This window comes from Oncorhynchus kisutch, linkage group LG6 (assembly GCF_002021735.2).
Source record: "Oncorhynchus kisutch isolate 150728-3 linkage group LG6, Okis_V2, whole genome shotgun sequence".
Lineage (NCBI taxonomy): Eukaryota > Metazoa > Chordata > Actinopteri > Salmoniformes > Salmonidae > Oncorhynchus > Oncorhynchus kisutch.
In genome coordinates, this window is record NC_034179.2 from 41,648,353 (window position 1) to 41,670,242 (window position 21,890).

General features: G+C 43.3%; 1 protein-coding gene across 8 annotated transcripts in view; it reads right to left on the bottom strand.

The window, feature by feature from the left end:
* Nucleotides 1-21,890, bottom strand: part of arhgap32b (Rho GTPase activating protein 32b) — a 220,648-nt gene that overhangs the window by 22,143 nt on the left and 176,615 nt on the right. For 4 of the 8 annotated variants that reach the window (XM_031826760.1, XM_031826758.1, XM_031826764.1 and 1 more), the window contains 3 exons: nucleotides 15,836-15,886; nucleotides 15,185-15,259; nucleotides 3,670-3,819 (listed from right to left, as the gene is read on the bottom strand). In XM_031826760.1, the coding sequence (XP_031682620.1) occupies nucleotides 3,670-3,819; nucleotides 15,185-15,259; nucleotides 15,836-15,886 (276 nt within the window). Of the gene's footprint in view, nucleotides 1-3,669; nucleotides 3,820-12,590; nucleotides 12,783-15,184; nucleotides 15,260-15,835; nucleotides 15,887-21,890 lie in introns of those variants that run through there. The other 4 variants (XM_031826762.1, XM_031826765.1, XM_031826761.1 and 1 more) reach the window with 3 other exon arrangements.

Here is a 21,890-nt window from a genome sequence, read left to right on the forward strand (position 1 = left end):
TTTTTCCAACTATTGTTTACAAACGGATTATTTCACTGATAATTCACTGTATCACAATTCCAGTGGGTCAGAAGTTTACATACACTAAGTTGACTGTGCATTTAAACAGGTTGGAACATTCCAGAAAATGTCATGGCTTTAGAAGCTTCTGATAGGCTAATTGACATCATTTGAGTCAATTGGAGGTGTACCTGTGGATGCATTTCAAGGCCTACCTTCAAACTCAGTGCCTCTTTGCTTGACATCATGGGAAAATCAAAAGAAATCAGCAAAAAATTGTAGACCTCCACAAGCCTGGTTCAACCTTGGGAGCAATTTCCAAATGCCTGAAGGTACCACATTCAATCTGTACAAACAATAGTACACAAGTATAAACACCATGGGACGACGCAGCCGTCATACCGCTCAGGAAGGAGACCCTTTTGTCTCCTAGAGATGAAAATACTTTGGTGCGAAAATTGCAAATCAATCCCAGAACAGCAACAAAGGACCTTGTGAAGATGCTGGAGGAAACAGGTACAAAAGTATCTGTAAAACGAGTCCTATATGGACATAACCTGAAAGGCTGCTCAGCAAGGAAGAAGCCACTGCTCCAAAACCACCATAAAAATGCCAGACTACGGTTTGCAACTGCACATGGGGACAAAGATTGTACTTTTTGGAGAAGTGTCCGCTGGTCTGATGAAACAAAAATAAAACTGTTTGGCCATAATGACCATCGTTATGTTTGGAGGAAAAAGGGGAGGCTTGCAAGCCGGAGAACACCATCCCAACCGTGAAGCACATGGGTTGCAGCATCATGTTGTGGGGGTGCTTTGCTGCAGGAGGGATATATATGTGGATATATTGAAGCAACATCTCAAGACATCAGTCAGGAAGTTAAAGCTTGGTCACAAATGGGTCTTCCAAATGAATAATGACCCCAAGCATACTTCCAAAGTTGTGGCAAAATGGCTTAAGGACGTCAAGCTATTGGAGTGGCCATCACAAAGCCCTGACCTAAATCTTATAGAAAATTTGTGGGCAGAACTGAAAAAGCATGTGTGAGCAAGGAAGCCTACAAACCTAACTCTGTTACACCAGCTCTGTCAGAAGGAATGGGCCAAAATTCACCCAACTTATTGTGGGAAGCTTGTGGAAGGCTACCCAAAATGTTTGACCCAGGTTAAACAATTTAAAGGCAACGCTATCAAATACTAATTGAGTGTATGTAAACTTCTGACCCACTGGGAATGTGATGAAAGAAATAAAAGCTTAAATAAATCACTACTATTATTCTGACATTTCACATTCTTACAATAAAGTGGTGATCCTAACTGACCTAAAACAGGGAATTTTTACTAGGATTAAATGTCGGCAATTGTGAAAAACTGAGTTTAAATGTATTTGGCTAAGGTGTATGTAAAACTTCCGACTTCAACTGTATGATGATAGTCAACGGTAGAGGAGTTACCTGAAGCACATCACACGAGGGAGAAGCTAGCTTATTACATCATATAACATTTGTCTAGGCCTGAATTTATGTGACATTCAAACAAGACATTTGACAGCTTGGTATGAAAGCTATGCTGCTCATACAGATATACAGCAACTGAGGCTGACCCATAAAGTCAGGACAGATGTCATCTCCGGAGCTGTGCAGTGATGTCATGTCATCTATCCCCGATGTCATCCCCTATCTCGTTACTATTGGGGAGCACTGCTCTGCTCCAGTTTGAAAGGTAAAGTATGGTTGTGTCGTTTGACATCTATCTCCGTTCCGACGGCTCTGACTGGCTGTCCGTCATAAGAGTTACCATGTCTGAGATCGCTAGTCTGTCATCTCCTTTCTCACATGACAGATGTGTGTGTAAACAAACACAGCACGTGCTTATATAATGAGGACAACTCAAGGCATGTGATTTGAAGACTGACTCTTCATTCACAAAGACTGAACGGAATCTAAAACCGCTGCCATCCAAATATAAGCTATGTACGTAGCATACAAATTGCCAAAGAAAACCCCATAAATTAGAGTATTATTTCCTAGACGGATGCCTGCTTCTCCTAAAGCCACACCACTGACGACATGGGCAGTATTGTACTTGTGCAACAGTATGAGTCCTGCCACTGTAATGCAGTGTGATGGCGGCCAATCTGAACAGAGCAGAAGAGGCTGGTAGTGGTGAAGACGGCTGACAGAACAGACGGCTCAGGATGGATTTGGGGGCAAACAAAGCATGTGTTGCCAGATCCCTCAAGCTCCAGATCAGTGGAGAGGCGAAATCTCCCTTTAACCACACTGCCAACTAGACCACTACACTTTCTGTAAGCCACCTCAGTTGCTGTGGCAACCCTCCCTGGGCACCGGGGGTGGTCGGGTTCACTCTGCATGCCCAGCCCATCGAGCTGTATGGGTCAGTGAACAACAGCTCAACCTCAGAGTACATTTTTTATATTAACTTATCTGACCACAATCTCAAATTCAGAGACTGAGCGTCAAAGTGGACTTACTGGCACTAACAGATACCAGGACAAAACGCTCCCACGTTTGCCTTTTTCCACAGAGAACAGCCCATGTGCCGGTTGCGTCAAATCCATTGTATCGAAAAAAGGAACATCCTCAAAAGTGATCCAAATGTACGAGAGTTCACAACATTGCCACCCTCGCATCGGTTTACCCGAGAACAGGTAAAGAACACAAAATATAAAGAGTCAGTAATTGTAGCACCACAAATGTGATATACCTGCTCAAATGCACCTGCTGGGCTGCTTACTCTATATTGGTCAAACTTAAGCATTGAATCTTCGCATCGCAGAACATAAGGCTGCTATTCGAAAAACACGGACTATGCTATTGCGTGCCACTGCATCGAAGCCAAACATGGCTCACCTTCTTCCCTGCACTTTGTACCCATAGAACTTGTCACAAGGAGGTGATATCGTACGTAAATTAAAAGAAAGAGGTGTTCTGGCAGTACTCCTCAGACACTGTGGATCCAAAGGGGCTAAACAATGATTTTTCACTGTCCTCATTTCTACAATGTTGTTGCCTTGATTTATAGGGTCTCTGTGTCTCCTGATTCAGACACCCAAATATCACCTATGTATATTTAGACACAATTTCTCTTATTATTATTATTATTATTATATATTTTTTTACATTGTGTGTCAATAGCTCCTATTTATAGCCCAGTGGCCTAAGTGCAATGGTCAGGTCACTGAGGAAGACATCAGATTGACGTCGAAGCGTCTGTCATCTGTTTGCATCCTGTACAATGTATTAAAGTGCCTTTTTTCGTTGTTGAATGCTCCAACTCCTTTTTATCTCGAGTTAGTCCTTTTGGAAGTTTTTCTTGTTGAGCCATTCTCATGATTTTTGTCATTGTTGTTGAGTAGCCCTCATCTCCTTTGTTTGTTGAAGCGTGAAAGCCCACCTGAACTCTCAACAGCTCAACCTTGCTCTAGCCGCTACCGGAGTTGAGACAAGTTTGAGACTAGTCGACCCTTTTACCACACTGAGTGACCATATTGCACAAAGAAGGGCGACTGTTCATCCTGAGAACACCCCTCAGCATGTTAGTGTTTGCCCGTGTGCGTTTCAAGTCGCCAAGAGTATGAGAGTATGTGTGTGTGAGAGAACGCGAGAGAAAGAGAGTGAGTGAGAGACCGAGAGAGTGTAAGTCTCACCATCGTGACCCGAGTTGAGGAGGTGCTCTCCCAGGTCACAGCCAAACACCCTCTCCCGGAGGATTCCCCTCTGCTTCAGCTTCTGCTTGGTGGGCCGGGACTTCATGAAGGTGCGCAGGAACGTGATCAGCTTCCCGTGCTTCTTAGACACTGCCGGGAAACAGAGAAACACACAATATCCTTAATACACACTCTCACACTTGCAGGTGTTCAGCTGGTGTTGCCCGCCTACGCAACATGAAATAACGCATTTAAAATGGTGAGCTGTGCAAAGTGATGCATGCATACCAGTAAAGTCAGCATGCTTTCATTAGATCTTTGCAAAATGTTCAATCCAAAGTTCAATGTAAACATAACACATCAGAGGTGGGAAAAAGTCTGAATAAGCCAGTCCCTGTGAATAACTTTGTTTTCTTCTTCTAATGCCAGCCCTTTTACAACATGGCTGACCCAAGCTTCACAAGACAATCAATGGGTCTGGAAATAGGTCTAAGCCTTTCAAGTATGGACCCAGTTGTTTTATCCATTGGGAAAAATGTTGAAAAGCTATCTAGTGAAAAACCACAGCTTTTGGAGAGAACAATGGAGCTGGCATGTTCGCAAACCTTTGTTCACAAATCCTCCACTGCAAAGTATAGATCACAGAGCCATATTTTCCCCCAAAAGGAGAACAGCGTTTCTCCAACAGAACACAAATAAGCCGTCCGCATTGGCTGACACGTTGCAGGGTAACCAACATTCCCTCTACAGACTACAAACAAATAATCTACACTTTTAATAAAACCAACTATATGCATTGAGCTTGTCTGATGCTCTGTTGGATGAAATAAAACAAATGACTGAAGAGGGAGCAAGAGATCAAGAAAAACCTGACCATCCTCCTCCCGCTCCTGCTGGCTTTCGCAGATTCTGCTTTTGCCGGTAATAGGATACAGGAGGAGACGGCAACCTTTCATGTGGAATGCCAATTTATCTTACTATTTTCTACCGATCTGCGTGCCAGTTATGGTTTTCATATGCACATTTTCTTGGAACAGTTTAATTTAATTTATAATAATGTCGTATCTTCAATCAGTCTTGTGGTTAATCAAAATTAGAGTAAAATCTAAATGAAAATGATAACAATAAAAAGTTACTTCTATTGCTAACTTTGTAAAAACAGCCTAAATAAAACCAACTAATAAAAATGTTGCCGCCTGCAAGGAAGAAAATATCCTGATAAAAATAATATCCATGTCCTCCCGAGTGGCGCAGTGGTCTAATGCACTCCATCGCTAGCTGTGCCACTAGAGATTCTGGGCTCGAGTCCAGGCTCTATCGCAGCCGGCCGCGACCGAGAGACCCATGGGGCAGCGCACAATTGGTCCAGCGTAGTAACTGAACATTCAGTTATCTGGCAACAGCTCTGGTGGACATTCCTGCAGGCAGCATGCCAACTGCACGCTCCCTCAAAACTTGAGACATTTGTGGCATTGTGTTGTGTGACAAAACGTTACATTTTAAAGTGGCTTTTTATTGTCCCCAGCACAATGTTAATCTCATGCTGTTTAATCAGCTTCTTGATATGCTACACCTGTAAGGTGGATGGATTATCTTGGCAAAGGAGAAATACTCACTAACTGGGATGCAAACAAATGTGCACATGAGAGAAATAAGCTTTTTGAGCATATTGAACATTTCTGGGATTTTTTATTTCAGCTCATGAAACACGTTACATGTTGCGTTTATATTTTTGCTCAGTGTAGATATTTTTGCTACTGCCCCCCCAAAAAATTATATATATTGGTTGACCAACAGCCTATCGACCAAACAATCGACCAGTCGACTAAGCGGGCTCAGCCCTACCAGACATACAGTATATAGTCGAAAGCACTTTCACTTGTGTTTATATTGAGTACAATTGATGAGAAGCACATTGCTTCTAAATCATGAACCAAACTTTCTGTTTTGCTCCATTTCAAAACTAAGTGGAGCTAGGATTTCCCCTGTGAGAAAGTGAAAATTGTCTTGGTTCTGTAACCCACCACAAACTGCTGAAGCACCTTTGTTTACCAACTGTTGAGGCATCAAAAAGGCTTTGCATAACAAGTGGGTGCCGATGGAGCAATTGCACAGGCCTACACCGACTGTCACTGTTATTTAGGAAACCACATCAACTGAAGTGCATAGGAGCACAAGTCTGAAGATTGCTCTGCTCAATGTCAACTCCGCTGACAGCGAATGGGGCAATTCGAGAGATGCTCTTCAGATAATCGGATTGACTGCGGGACAATGATGAGGCCATTGTTTAATACATCTTTGGCGAAAGCCTCCAAAGTGAAAACCATATGGTTAAACTATCGCACACGGTCGGGTAAAGCAACACACTGTACTCTGCAACACTAACTCTCAGGCTAGATGATCGGGGTGATGCAACTTTTTCAGCGGTTGCTGAAAGCTTCTTATATCATGGTATGCATCTGGAAACCTATCAAATGTCTGAGTCATAGTCAGCGGGGCAGAGAGCTGCTCCTCTGGTAGTTGGACGGCTCCCATGATGCTTGGACAGGGTGGAAGTCTCTATGATCCACAGCAAGTCAAATTAAAGCCAGCAGTCTCACCCTGAGATCTGCATGAGAAACTCCAGGACAAAAAAAAAATCAACTGGCATTCAAAAATATGTGGAATTTTGACAGTTATGGGGAGCATTGTTGTGATAAAACTGGTGTGGCTGAATGTAATGATGTTTCAGGATGCTCATACAGTAATAAAACTTAAGACATTTTGAAAGGAAAGCATCATTAATTAGAACTAGTAAGGCACTGTAAGCAGCATTGTGAAATATGCCAACATAATGTTGGCTGCAGAGGCACACACAGACACACTTTTCATTCATGACTGTCAGAGTCAACACAAAGCAGCTACTGTCTGTTCTTTATCTTTACAATGTTCACAGTTAAGTACCAGTGTAGAGGGCACTAACAACAATTATAGACTACAAAATAAAATAACTTGAGACTTGAATTGGGCCTCATGACTCGGGGCTCCGACTTGAGACTAATGACTTGAAATGATCTGGCCAGGTTTTGTAACATTTTGTTATTCCTTTTGTGGCAGTCTCTCCCTGAATGACTCTCCATGCAGCCAGAGTGAGTAGCCGCAGCGTCCCCCTTGGCTAGTGAAACACACTCTGTCCTCTGATTGGACCAGCAAACTGTCAATCAACACAGATCGGGTGAGCTAAACAGACAGATTGCTGATATGCTGTGCAGCGCAAATATCAAAATTGTAGGGAGCGAGGATTGCCATAATAAATAAATATGCAGCTCCAACAATTGTTTGGTGATCAAGAAAATGTACTTACTTTGCAATCTAACTAGCAATGAAGCATCAAGCAACAATTACTAGCATAGGCCTACTGGTTTTTTGGTACTTCAAAATTGCTATTGCTAAATTGCTATTTTACTTAGGTTGCATTTGGAATTTGTTGTTAAAATGTATTATTACTGTGGCGAACTCCCGCCAGTGGATGGCGCTTTGTTCTCTTGTTGAAATGTTTGCGGTTGCTTTTACACATTTAAATGCATATGTGGTAAATCTATATTCCATCTAATCCTACAATAATTGATGGCATTTCATCATTCAATCGCCATAGCATTTATTACACTTAGACATTTCTGTTTCATGTTTGGTTGTGACTCGAATAATAATGACTTGATCTGACCACTAACAATAACATTCCATGTAGCACTTTTGCATAGCTATCCTCTCAGTCAAAAATCGATCGATAAAGCTATTCGTAATTAACCAGATTTCCTGCCAACATTTTTGTTTCTCCTACTCAGGCCATTCCCAAGATTATCCAGGGAAACGTTTGGATCAGAATATCAGTGGGAAATACAAGGATCTCAATTGTATTTTTAAAATTATTCTTCCCCTCTTCTGTTCCTTCTGGGGCAGGAAAAATTCCACTCTCTGCACGCCATGACAGCTGCTGCTGACCTAACATGTGGAGAGGGAGACAGAATGACAGAGGGGGAGAGAGAGAAAAACGAAGAGGAGCCAAAGCTTGGATGGAGGCCATAGACTGTGAGCTATCAAAACGGTTGTGATTGCTGGAGCACACGTGACAGGTGAGGCTCCAGTGCGCTCTGGGACCGGATGTGTGGTAAAGTAACCGTTCCCGGTGTAAAAGCAAACATCACGCTCGTTCTCTGCAATCGGCTCCGCATCAACAGCCACATTCAATTCCATTAGGTTGGGTCGTTTCAAAGGATGCGTGCAGGCCGAACGTAGACGCAAACCGCAAGGTCAAAGTAAGTGTTGAGAGGGGCATTGGTTGAAACTTCTCTGGAATTGAGATAGGTTTCTTAGATTGCCGAGATAACACGGACAAAAAAGGTATGCTTATGCCATGAAACTAAACCATGCATTTCCAAGTGAGTCCAATGGATATAAGTCTGTCGATTGAAGTCTTATCTACTTGCAACATCGGTCCAACAATACTACTGGAGAGAAATGTAAACGGAATCAAACTATTATGTTAACCTCATGTTCTATTAGGAGAGCCTTATTGCAACCTACTCACGATCAGCAGGCTTCACACTCCAGTTACCTGCTCAATTACCCCCTCCCCCATCCCCCTTTTTACAACAGACTCTCTTAAAGCCTTCCGCATACCTCTGCTCGGCTGGTGCGAACCAGTGTGCTCGCATACTCCCTTAATACACATTCGCTTGAAAAATGAGAAAAAAGCATCAATAGTTTGTCCATCTTGAGATGCCGTAGCCAGTATACACTTCCTCAAAAATAGTCAGAATTAATCGAAGATAAAATTAATGACAGATTTCTTGAGTAGACATTTGAGGAGATCTTATTCGCACAATTTTACACCTTAGATATTTGGTGCAGTAGTTCTCAAGTGAATAACAACAAACCGTTGACCAATCACCAACGAAGGGGCGGAGCCTTCAGCTACCGACTTCAGCTTGCCTTGAGAAAAAAATTTGTGTGCACGAACACCCGAAAAAAACACTTGCCAAAGATCGCAACGGAAAAAAAATATCTCCAAATGTAGTCATAATATATGCAGCAACTGCTCTGAACTGTTTTGGATTGGAAGCATTTTTATAGAGTGGGATCATTGTGCTGCCTTGAGACAATGTTTACATTCTTCACCAAGGCAGGTCCTATGGTATTCCATGGGGAAAACTGCTATAGAATATTGACAATTGACACCATTGAGAGATTAATACATTAACACAGTTTAATGGTCTTCTCCAATTATATGTAAGCTGTGGCCCAAAAATATATTTAATTGCCAGTGGTGTCCATGTGAGCCAGTTAACCAACAATGCAGTTGAGAAGATCTTGGCGCTCCGGTACCACTTGCCGTGTGGTAGCAGACTAGGGTGGCTGGAGTCTTTGGCAATCTTTAGGGCCTTCCTGTGGCACTTCTTGTTATAGAGGTCCTGGATGGCAGGAAGCTTGGCCCCAGTGATGGACTAGTGCCTTGCGGTCAGAGGCCGAGCAGTTCCCATACTAGGCGGTGATGCAACTAGTCAGGATGCTCTCGATGGTGTAGCTGTATAAACGTTTTGAGGATCTGAGGACCCATGCCAAATCTTTTCAGTCTCCTGAGTGGGAATAGGCTTGTTGTGCCCTCTTCACGACTGTCTTGGTGTGTTTGGAAAATGACAGTTCTTTGGTGATGTGGACACCAAGAAACTTGAAGCTCTCAACCTGCTCCACTACAGCCCTGTTGATGAGAATGTGAGTGTGCTCGTTCTTACTTTTCCTGTAGTCCACAATCACCTCCTTTGTACTGATAACGTTGAGGGAGAGGTTGTTATCCTGGCACCACACTGCCAGGCCTCTGACCTCCTCCCTATATGATCTCATTGTTGTCGGTGATCAGGGATAACACTGTTGTGTCGTCGGCAAACTTGATGGTGTTGGAGTCGTGCTTGGCCATGAAGTCTTGGGGGAACAGGGAGTAAATGGATTCTGGTTGGGGTACATACGGTCACTGTAGGGACGACGTCATCCAGGCCATCGGATGAACCACAAAACATATCTTGGGTGGACCAGAGAGTTCATTCCGACGTCTTATTTTCAGCAAGTCCCCATGAAACTGCTTTGTAAGACATCCATCTTAGCCTTTATCGAGATAAGGTTGATGACATTTAAACTGAAAAGCCAAAGTTACCTCTAAAGGATCAATGTGGTATCGCAAAGCTATGAATCAATGTAATGCATGTCATTATATGATGTCATTGCCACAACTCAGAGGAGATGAACGGTGAAATTAAAATGTAACACTATTTTTGCGAGCATAAGGGAATTGTGAAGGAGTTTGACCCATTGAAATAGAATAGGTCTGCCTATAAGACACTTTTAACTACAGCGGCTTGCGAAAGTTTTCACCCCCCTTGGCGTTTTTCATATTTTGTTGCCTTACAACCTGGAATTAAAATGGATTTTTGGGGTGTTCGTATCATTTGATTTACACAACATGCCTGCCACTTTGAAGATAAAAAATATTTTTTATTGTAAAAAACTAAAATATAAAAACTTGAGCATGTCAATACTTTGTAGAGCCACCTTTTAGAGCAATTACAGCTGCACGTCTCTTGGGATATGTCTCTATAAGCTTGGCATATCTAATCACTGGGATTTTTGCCCATTCCTCAAGGCAAAACTGCTCCAGCTCCTTCAAGTTGGACGGGTTCCGCTGGTCTACAGCTCATCTTTAAGTCATACCACAGATTCTCAATTGGACTGAGGTCTAGGCTTTGACTAGGCCATTCCAAGACATTTAAATGTTTCCCCTTAAACCACCAGTGTTGCTTTAGCAGTATGCTTAGGGTCATTGTCCTGTTGGAAGGTGAACCTCCATCCCAGTCTCAAATCTCTGGAAGACTGAAACAGGTTTCCCTCAAGAATTTCCCTGTATTAAGCGCCATCCATCATTCCTTCAATTCTGACCAGTTTCCCAGTCCCTGCTTCACTGTTTCCCAGTCCCTGCTTCACCACGCTTCACTGTGGGGATGGTATTCTCGGGGTGATGATAGGTGTTGGGTTTACGCCAGACATAGCGGTTTCCTTGATGGCCAAAATGCTACATTTTAGTCTCATCTGACCAGAGTACCTTCTTCCATATGTTTGGGGAGTCTCCCACATGCCTTTTGGCGAACGCCAAATGTGTTTTCTTATTGTTTCCTTGAAGCAATGGCTTTTTTTCTGGCCATTCCTCCGTAAAGCCCAGCTCGGTGGTGTGTACGGCTTAAAGTGGTTCTATGGACAGATATGCCAATCTCCGCTGTGGAGCTTTGCAGCTCCTTCAAGGTTATCTTGGGGCGGCAGTGTAGCCTAGTGGTTAGAGCATTGGACTAGTAACCGAAAGGTTGCAAGTTCAAATCCCCGAGCTGACAAGGTACAAAATCTGTCGTTCTGCCCTTGAACAGGCAGTTAACCCACTGTTCCTAGGCCGTCATTGAAAATAAGAATTTGTTCTTAACTGACTTGCCTGGTTAAATAAAGGTAAAATAAATAAAAATCTGTGTTCTCTTTGTTGCCTCTCTGATTAATGCCCTCCTTGCTGGTCCATGAGTTTTGGTGGCCGGCACTCTCTTGGCAGGTTTGTTGTGGTGCCATATTCTTTCAATTTTTTAATACTGGATTTAAATGGTGCTCCGTGGGATTTTCAAAGTTTGATATTTTTTTAAAACCCAACACTGATCTGTACTTCTCCACAACTTTGTCCCTGGATCGTTTGGAGAGCTCCTTGGTCTTCATGGTGCCGCCTGCTTGGTGGTGCCCCTTGCTTAGTGGTGTTGCAGACTCTGGGACCTTTCAGAACAGGTGTATATATACTTAGATCATGTGACACTTAAATAAAGTCCACCTGTGTGCAATCTAACTAATTATCGTACTTCTGAAGTTAATTGGTTGCACCAGATCTTATTTAGGGGCTTCATAGCGAAGGGGGTGAATACATATGCATACAAATGCACGCACCACTTTTTCTTTTAAGTCATTTTTTGAAATTTCACTTCACCAATTTGGACTATTTTGTGTATGTCCATCACATGAAATCCAAATAAAATCAATTTAAATTACAGGTTGTAATGCAACTAAATTGAAAAAACGCCAAGGGGGATGAATACTTCTGCAAGACACTAACTGCTGTTGAATTTTAACAGACCATCACAATTTGCTCAGTCATTGAAGGTAATGAGCTGGGAAAGCAGTATCAACCTAACCCGATACATAGTTGGGCAATAGCTGGTACCTCATTAAACTCAGTAGGAGGCAAATAATCATTTTAGGGTAATTGTCAAAGGAATGTTTGGGTTGATTTGAGTTTCAAGAGCTATGTAATGTATGTTAGCAATTGCGCTAATGATAGTTAGCCACGTCCATCAAACTGGTTGTCACTAGTTACCACAGACAAAGTCATAAACCCCACCTATTTCTACAATTCCTCGTCTTTATGTGAATTTAGCATTAACCCTAACCACATGCTTAACCTTTAAGATACATTTGATTTTACATACATTTTTACGATATAGCAATGTCTGACTTTGTGGCTGTTGGAACTAGTGGAAACTGTTCATTTGACTCAAGGGAAGTAGATAAGGGCTTCAACTGCCAAAATCCCTTTTATGACAGGACTGCCCCATGACTGTTGCATTGTAACAATAACTTCACGTGAATCTGTCTTTGGTGATCGAAAATAATCAAAAGCATCTGAAAGAATTTCAGAGAAGATCAAGAAAACGGCTCGAGCTCATTGAACGACAACGTCATTTCAGGTTGTCAATCAATGAGTGGTGAAAAGGTGCCAAATCATTAACGGGTAGATTCAAACCCCATTCTACTGGAGTGCACACTGTACTAGACTAAAACAAATGAAATCCCAGACCGTAATACATTCTTACCTGCGAAACGCAGTGGGATTCTCACTTGATGGGACTTTAAATAGGGAATCCAAGGTCAACAGTAGACATTTCCTTCCAGAAGCTGTTGCTCTAACTGCAACTCCTTATCATTTGTTTTATGACTAATTACTTCAAAAGACACCGCCGACTAAACTTAAATCACAAAACGTATGGTACAGTACCAATGGACAGTGAATAGCAGTCGAAAGAGAATTCGGGTAAGTGTGCGCCTCGCTCCTCAGCTCGTCAATCGCCCCCCAAACAAAGTTTCTTCAAGCAGTCTTTCCTTTTTTCCCTTTCAGTTAATGACCAGCCCCTTCCAGTGTCAGTTTACAACAAAACTACATTCACAAGACAACGCATGGAAACACTGTGCCAATTTATGTGGAATACGACCGCAATTCTGTTTCAAATTGGGTCATTCATTCCTCTCTTTATGGGAGCAGGCAGGAATATGAAAATGTCACTCGCAATCATCGTATAGTTTAATGACGCTGAAAATAGATCAATGTCGTGGTGTCTGCAGTATAATAAGAATGACTAAATAATTTGCTATTCGCTGTGTAAATATATCTAACTTCGATGATGATAACCATATCATGCTTCAACACAAACCCAACACAGACTGGGAATACTGTTGGTCACAGATACCTTAAAAAATGGGCCTCACAATGGGTCTTAGGTCCTTTACTTGAGATGTGTGTATTGTTGTGAAATTGTTAGATATTACTTGTTAGACATTACTGCACTGTTGGAGCTAGAAACACAAGCATTTCGCTACATCCGCAATAAAATCTGCTAAACACGTGTATGTGACAAATAAAATTTATTTGATGGTATTTTTGTGCATTCAATGTATGCAGGGTGAAGACTAAGCTCCCCTTTTAAGACTCAGGTAACAATTTCTCAATCTCTCCACTCGGACACAGACTTGACTGTGTAATATGGTTTGACGTTCTCAAATGAACTGACATGGGAAACGCCTTGATTACTCAGTAACAACCCCTCCTAAAAGTAGCTTACATGAAACAAACCCTTCCCTTTGTATTCACCTTGGCATACCATGCACAAGTTGTGTGCACACCAAAAACACGACCCTAAGGGGTCATTGTAGGTGCGAGAGCACCCTGGTCCCACATGAAAGAGAATGAGGGCTTAAGTTTCCAATACAATCTCCCCCACACCATTCCTCACAGGCCCAAACTACACTAGGTCTCTGTGCCTAACATAGTTTCACGGCCCAGGACGTGTCGACCAAAGTCCCATGGGCAGAAGCAGGACAAATCTTACTGTCTCCTTCACACATTCTCTCTCTCCTTCCTTCTATCTCTCACTTTGTTTTTCTCAGACACATCCAGCTGTCTTGGCTTGTTTGTGCTCCTCACAGCTGCCCAAGTCACTATACTGGTCTCCAGACAGGAAGCCATCTCCAGCCCACGGAGGAAGTAGGGGATGGAAAGAGTAGCAGGTTCAGAACATCTGGACAAACGCCTGCCCTACTGGAGCAGTCAGGCTGGAGAAAGGAGCAGAGCTGATCACACTGTAGCTTAAAGTAACATAAAAGTCCAGTTACACCATAACCCTTCATCCAAGTGAGACAGTTTGCAGATGTCCTTTTACACTCAAGTTAAAAATCCCTACTTTTTTTTCTTTTCGAGAGAGATCCGTGTTGGCTTTACACAGTAACTCAGATCGACAATTTCAAAGGCATCTCCATACAGAGGTGCAGCCAACTGCAAAGGACTTCTTTCAATCGGCTCACTCTGACATTTCAGAGGTAGAAATCTAAATCCCAGTTAGCTGGCTAAAAGGACAGAGGCCATTTTCCATGCATGGGTAGCTGGTCAGTGTACGTTTGAACAGGCCAGGGTTCCCCCTGTTAGGAATGTAGCAATTTCAGTCACCATAGAGAAGACTGTTCTTCTTGCTGTTGCAGGACAATGCTTAATGCTCCAAAGGATAATTGTATAGCCCCCACTTTAAAGAGGGGACTTGAATAAATCAAAACAGTCTAGACCCCAGCCACAGCTGAAAGTCTTTCAGGTGAAACCAAACAGAGTCGACAGCTACAGCTGACTGGGAAACAGATAGGGGGACAATTCCAGAGGTCTGAAGAAAAAAGCAGCATGATCATATTTTCAGTCCATTCATTTGCATATACAGAGAACAGTTGAAAAATAAATCCTGATAAACCTGAAATGAAAAGGGTAAATGACAAAGAAACACATTCACTGGAAAAAAAATCTAGTTGTCAGCTAATGAAGTCTAGTGCATGTGAATCTGATAAAGGTGGATACATTTCACTCCGACAACAGTGTTCAGGTTAGAGAGTGAGTGGATTTAGCAGTTCAAGTGAAGTCCCCACGCACCAAGAGAAGGCTCCTGAAGTATCTTTTTTACATCATCGCGTGCACTAAGAATGATGAGTAACTAACTAATAATTAACCAAGAACTCTGGTCCTAGTGCATGGGTATTGTAAAGACTTTGTGAACAGACAGACCGACAGAGTGCAGCAGTGTCGTGTCGTGTGCGTTAGTAGGGGGTTAGCTCTAGGGTGGTTATGGCACATGTATGGATGGATACACGGGTCTACCTGAGCTCAGGCTGTAGTGGTTTAATGGGTCGGCCACCCATGCATTGTCCTGCTTTACACTCTCCATCTCCAAATCTGCATGCAGGTGCACAGACGGATGGACGGGAAGGAGAGGAGGTTAGGAGCGGGGGGAACGGAGAGGGAGAGAATGGTTCTGTTTAGAGGAGGAACATGGCAGGAACAACAGCTTTTCTTCTGTTTCGAGACTGTCACTCAGTCAGATAGCTTGGCGTCTGACACTTTCATAATACATAATTGGACAGTGAATACTTAAACTTTGTAGAAGTGTCATTGAAAGAAATGGCAGCAAATCAAATCACTTACTGTCAAAATTGGTGTCAGGCAGTAGAAAGTAGCATTAAGTGTTGTAAAGAACAAATTCAATTTGACAACAAGGAGTGAAAGGAGGAAACAATGTAAGGAAGAAAAGTGTGGCCGTGTTCAAATGATTTAAAAGTGCATCCTTCCTCCCTTTCTCTAATCACCGATTAGACATAATTGGAGAAGGGAATGCAATGTTTCCATCACATGGCTTCTAACTGTCCCGTCATTAAAAAAAAATAATTATTGACTACATCAAGGAAGGAAAGAAGGAAGGATGCCTTGAACTGTGCTAGTGAGGGGGAGAGGGGGGTGTATACCAGCACGCACAGGGTGGGAAGAGACTCCAGGAGGCAGGCCGCAGACCCGAGCAGGGGGATGCTGAGGTGGGGTGGGGGGCAGAGGGGATGACAGTGAAATAAACAACAAGATTAAAAAAAATTGTGGAGCAGAGTGAAGTCATGCAGCAACAAAAAAACGACATGCAAATGGTCAGGTTTGTGAACAACATGGCAGCCCAAAGAGAGGAGATCACCTAAAAGCAGAAGGGTTTGGCAAGCAAACATGAGACATTTCCACAGTGTGCTTTCTTTGTGTGCATTCAGGACACTATGTGTGACAGTATGACAGACAGCATGATGCATTCTTTTCATATTGACAATATGCTGGGAAACATTGGCTTTAACTTCTGTGTGCCAGATAACATTGGGCCTTAACCCTTAACAAAACCTGAGACTACATAGTTATGATGATGCTATTTCCTCATTGCGGATCTTGTTTGGGGGTTGTCTTTTTTTGTGCCATGTCATCACTTCCCTGTTCCCTCTGCCTTGATATCATTCCCAGCAGGCCTTGCATGGTTCAGCTCCTACCCGGCCGCCCACCCCAAAGCAACTGAGATGGTTCTGACACAGTCATTGGGTGATTCACCCCTTGGATTGAATGGGATTTTTCAAGGCTGATTTAAATTAGGCTAAATGTGCCTTTGGCTGTGCGAGAGAGTGCATGGGGCTCTGTCCCAAATGGTACCTTATTCCCCATATAGGGCACTACTTTGGGCCAGAGCTAATGAAGCTTTGGTCAAAAGTAGGTCATTTTATATAGGGAATAGGAAACCATTTCAGGATATAGGATAGGAATAGGACATGATGCCATGGAAAGGGCTTGGCAGTTTGGTCATTCCAAAACATTGCATTTACATTTGAGTAATTTAGCAGACGCTTTTATCCAGAGAGCCTTACAGTTAGTTATTGTAATATGAATGCACTAGGTGAGACAACCAAATATCACAGTCATAGTCAGTACACTTGTCCTTAATAAATAAGTTATCAGCAAAGCCAGTGCTAGTAAGAAAAGACAAGGGGGTAAGACAGATTCATTATTTAAGATGTTCTTTGAAGAGGTAGGGTTTCAGATGTTTTCGGAAGATGGGCAGGGACATGACAAAAAGAACAAAGAAAAGCAAAAACATTTCACGATTCATCTAAGAGCATTACCCGTGTTAGAGTGTCAGCACTTTCTGAATGTAATAGGGCTTCATGCTACACTCGTGTGTTGAATGGCTGTGTTTGTTTTGGCTAGCTATAGATCAGCAATACGTGTTTGCATTGGATTAGTAACAAAATTATGCAAACAGAGACATGAGACGCGAGTTTAAGTGGTTATTCAAGAGCGTGATAACTATTGATTCATTTATCATGTTGTGAAATTTTGCAGTAGTGGAATTTATTGGACACATATAGTAATACAGTAACTTCATATTCAAGCAAAGATATCAATATAACGATCTAGGTGTTACAGTGCATTTGGAAACTATTCAGACCCCTTCACTTTTTCCACATATTACTTTACAGCCTTATTCTAAAATGTATTAAACTGTCTGAGGTCCTGAGCACTCTGGAGCAAGTTCACATCAAGGATCTCTTTGTACTTTGCGCCGTTCATCTTTGCCTCGATCCTGACTAGTCTCCCAGTCCCTGCCGCTGAAAAACATCCGCACAGCATGATGCTGCCTACAACATGCTTCACCGTAGAGATGGCATTGGCCAGGTGATGAGAGATGACTGGTTTCCTCCAGATGTGACACTTGACAATAAGGCCAAAGAGCTCAGTCTTGGTTTCATCAGACCAGAGCATCTTGTTTCTCATGGTCTGAGAGTCCTTTAGGTGCCTTTTGGCAAACTCCAAGTAGGTTGTCATGTGCCTTTTACTGAGGAGTGGCTTCCGTATGGCCAATACCATAAAGGCCTGATTGGTGGAGTGCTGCAGAGATGGTTGTCCTTCTGGAAGTTTCTCCAACCTCAAACGAGGAACTCTGGAGCTCTGTCAGAGTGACCATCAAGTTCTTTGTTACCTCCTTGACCAAGGCCCTTCTCTCCCGATTGCTCAGTTTGGCCAGGCGGCCAGCTCTTGGAAGTGTTTTGGTGGTTACAAACTTCTTCCATTTAACAACGATGGAGGCCACTGTGTTCTTGGGGACCTTCAATGCTGCAGAAATGTTTTGGTACACTTCCCCAGATATGTGCCTCGACACAATCCTTTGTCGGATCTCTGCAGATAATTCCTTCGACCTCATGGCTTTGTTTTTGCTCTGACTTGCACTGTCAACTGTGAGACCTTATATGGGCAGGTGTGTGCCTTTCCAAATCATGTCCAATCAATTGACTTTACCACATGTGGACTCCAATCAAGTTGTAGAAACATCAATGATGATCAATGGAAACAGGATGCACAGAAAGTAAGATGGTGCTGACAGAAATGGCAGTTCTGCTTCTAGCTCTTAAGCAACATTTAATTTGTTTGGTGTGTTATTTCATACATTATTAGCCCAGAATGTTTTATTTGTGTTATTACATACAGACAGAAATAACTTTTGGATATCAGAGTGGCGATAACTCACAGCATTACAACAAGAATTACAACTTTCCCAAATTGGACCCTTTGTTGGTACCCCCAGGGCAATTGAACTTATCTCAGAGGCTACTCCAAATCGCGAAGAAGTATTCGGAGTGGACTTCTCGGCCGACTCAGAAGGCGGGTACACCATCCACCGCTTCAGAGTACATTACTCACTAAATGTTCACCCTCTGGACAATCAAGTAGACGAGCTCAGGGTGAGGTTCTTCTTCCAGAGAGACATCAGGGACTGTAACATTCTGTTTCACAGAATCATGGCTCTCTCGGGATATACTGTCCCCGTCCATACGGCCAGCTGGGTTCTCAGTTCATCGCGCAGACAGGAATAAATAACTCTCCGGGAAGAATAAATGCAGGGGTGTATGCTTCATGACTAACTACTCATGGTGTGATTGTGATAACAGACAGAAACTCAAGTCCTTTTGTTCACCCGACCTAGAATACCCCAGTCAAATGCAGACTGTATTACCTCCCAAGAAAATTCACTTTGTTTATAGTCACAGCCATATATATTCCCCTCAAGCAGATACCACGACGGCCTTCAAGGAACTACACTCGACTTTGTGCAAACTGGAAACCACATATCCTGAGGCCGCATTTATTAAGCAAATTTGAGGAAAACGCTACAGAAGTTCAATCAACACATTGACTGTAGTATTCGCTTAGGAAAAACACGAGATCACAGCTAGTCGCCTTTTCAGAATGCCTACAAGGCACTCCCCCGCCCTCCCTTCGGAAAATCAGATCAAGACTCAATGTTGCTCCTCTCTTCCTAATAGGCAGATACTCAAACACGAAGTACCAGTGCTAAGGTCTATTCAACGCTGGTCTGACCAATCGGACTGTCCATGCTTCAAAATAGTTTTGATCACGCGGACTGGGATATGTTCCGGGTAGCCTCTGAGAATAACATTGATGCTTACACGGACACAGTGACTGAGTTCAACAGAAAGTGTATAGGGGATGTTGTTCCCACGGTGACTATTAAAACCTACCCAAACCAATAACCATAGATAGACGGCAGCATTTGCACAAAACTGAAAGGGCGAACTACTGCATTTAACCATGGCAAGGTGACTGAGAATATGGTTGAATACAAACAGTGTAGTTATTATCTCCATAATGCAATCAAACATGCAAAACGTCAGAACAGAGACCAAGTGAAGTTGCAATTCAATGGCTCAGACAGAAGACGTATGTGGCAGTGTCTACAGACAATCCCGGATTACAAAGGGAAAACAAGCCACTTCGGACACCGACGTCTTGCTACATGACAGGCTGAACACCTTTTCCCACTGAGGATAACACAGTACCAACGAAGCGGCCAGCTCTCAAGGACTTTCGGCTCTCGTTCTCCGTGGCCGACATGAGTAGGACCCTCGCAAGGCTGCCGGACCAGCATGTGGAGCCCAGTTGGCTGGAAACGGACATATTCAATCTCTCCCTATCCAGGTCTGCTGTCCCCACTTGCTTCAAGATGTGGTTCCTGTACCCAAGAAAGCAAAGGTAACTGAACTAAATGACTATCCCGCCCCAATAGAACATACAATCTACTCGCCATCGCACTGCACACTGCCCTATCCAATATGAACAAGAGGAATACCTATGTCAGTATGCAGTTTATTGACTATAGCTCAGCCTTCAACACCATTGTACTCTCCAAGCTCATCAATGAGCTCGGGGCCCTGGATCGAGAACGCCGCCCTGTGCAACTGGGTCCTGGACTTCCTGACGCGCCACCCCCAGGTGGTGAAGGTAGGAAACAACATCTCCACTTCCCACCAGGGTGCGTGCTCAGCCCCCTCCTGTACTCCCTGTTCACCCATGACTGTGTGGCCACGCATGCCTCCAACTCCATCAAGTTTGCAGACAACAGCAGTAGGCCTGATTACCAACAATAATGAGACAGCCTACAGGGAGGAGGTGAGGTCCCTGGCAGTGTGGTGCCAGGAAAATAACCTCTCCCTCAAAGTCAGCAAAACAAAGTAGTTGATCGTGGACTTCAGGAAACAGCAGAGGAAGCAAACCCCTATCCACATCGACGAGACTGCAGTGGAGAAGGTGGAAAGCTTCAAGTTCCTTGGCGTACATATCACTGACAATCTGAATTGGTCCACCCACACAAACAGTGGGGGGCTTGGCCCCTAAGAAACTTTTACAGATGCACAATTGAGAGCATTCTGTCGGGCAGTATCACCGCCTGGTATGGCAGCTGCACCACACACAACCGCAGGGCTCTCGTGATGGTGGTATGGTCTGCACAACGCATCACCGGGGGTACACTGCCGAGCCACAGTCTGTTCACCTTGCTATCATCAAGAAGGTGAGGTCAGAATAGGTGCATCAAAGTTGGGGCCAAGAGACTGAAAAGCAGCTTCTGTCTCAAGGCCATCAGACTGTTAAATAGCCATCACTAGCCGGCAACTCAACCATGCACCTTAGAGGCTGCTGCCATATACAGTTGAAGTCGGAAGTCTACATACAGTGGGGAAGAACAAGTATTTGATACACTGCCGATTTTGCAGGTTTTCCTACTTACAAAGCATGTAGAGGTCTGTAATTTTTATCATAGGTACACTTCAACTGCGAGAGACGGAATCTAAAACAAAAATCGAGAAAATCACATTGTATGATTTTTAAGTAATTCATTTGCATTTTATTGCATGACATAAGTATTTCATCAACTACCTACCAGTAAGAATTCTGGCTTACAGTTGCAGACATTTGACATTCTAGTTGTCAATTTGTTGAGGAAATCTGGAGAGATTTCACCCCATGCTTCCTGAAGCACCTCCCACAAGTTGGATTGACTTGATGGGCACTTCTTACGTACCATACGGTCAAGCTGCTCCCACATCAGCTCAATAGGGTTGTGATCCGGTGACTGTGCTGGCCTCTCCATTATAGACAGAATACCAGCTGACTGCTTCTTCCCTAAATAATTCTTGCATAGTTTGGAGCTGTGCTTTGGGTCATTGTCCTGTTGTAGGAGGAAATTGGCTCCAATTAAGCACCGTCCACAGGGTATGGCATGGGTATGGCATTCTTCAAGCTCCCTTTTACCCTGTACAAATCTCCCACTTTACCACCACCAAACCATCACATAGCCTCCACCATGCTTGACAGATGGCGTCAAGCTCTCCTCCAGCATCTTTTCATTTTTTCTGCGTCTCACGAATGTTCTTCTTTGTGTTCAGAACACCTCTAACTTAGATTTGTCTGTCCATAACACTTTTTTCCCCAATTTCTCTGTCTCGTGTCTGTTCTTTTGCCCATCTTAATCTTTTATTTTTATTGGCCAGTCTGAGATATGGCTTTTTCTTTGCAACTCTGCCTAGAAGGCCAGCATCCCGGGGGTGCCTCTTCACTGTTGATGTTGAGACGGGTGTTTTGTGGGTACTATTTAATGAAGTTGCCAGTTGAGGACTTGTGAGGCGTCTGTTTCTCAAACTAGACACTCAAATGTACT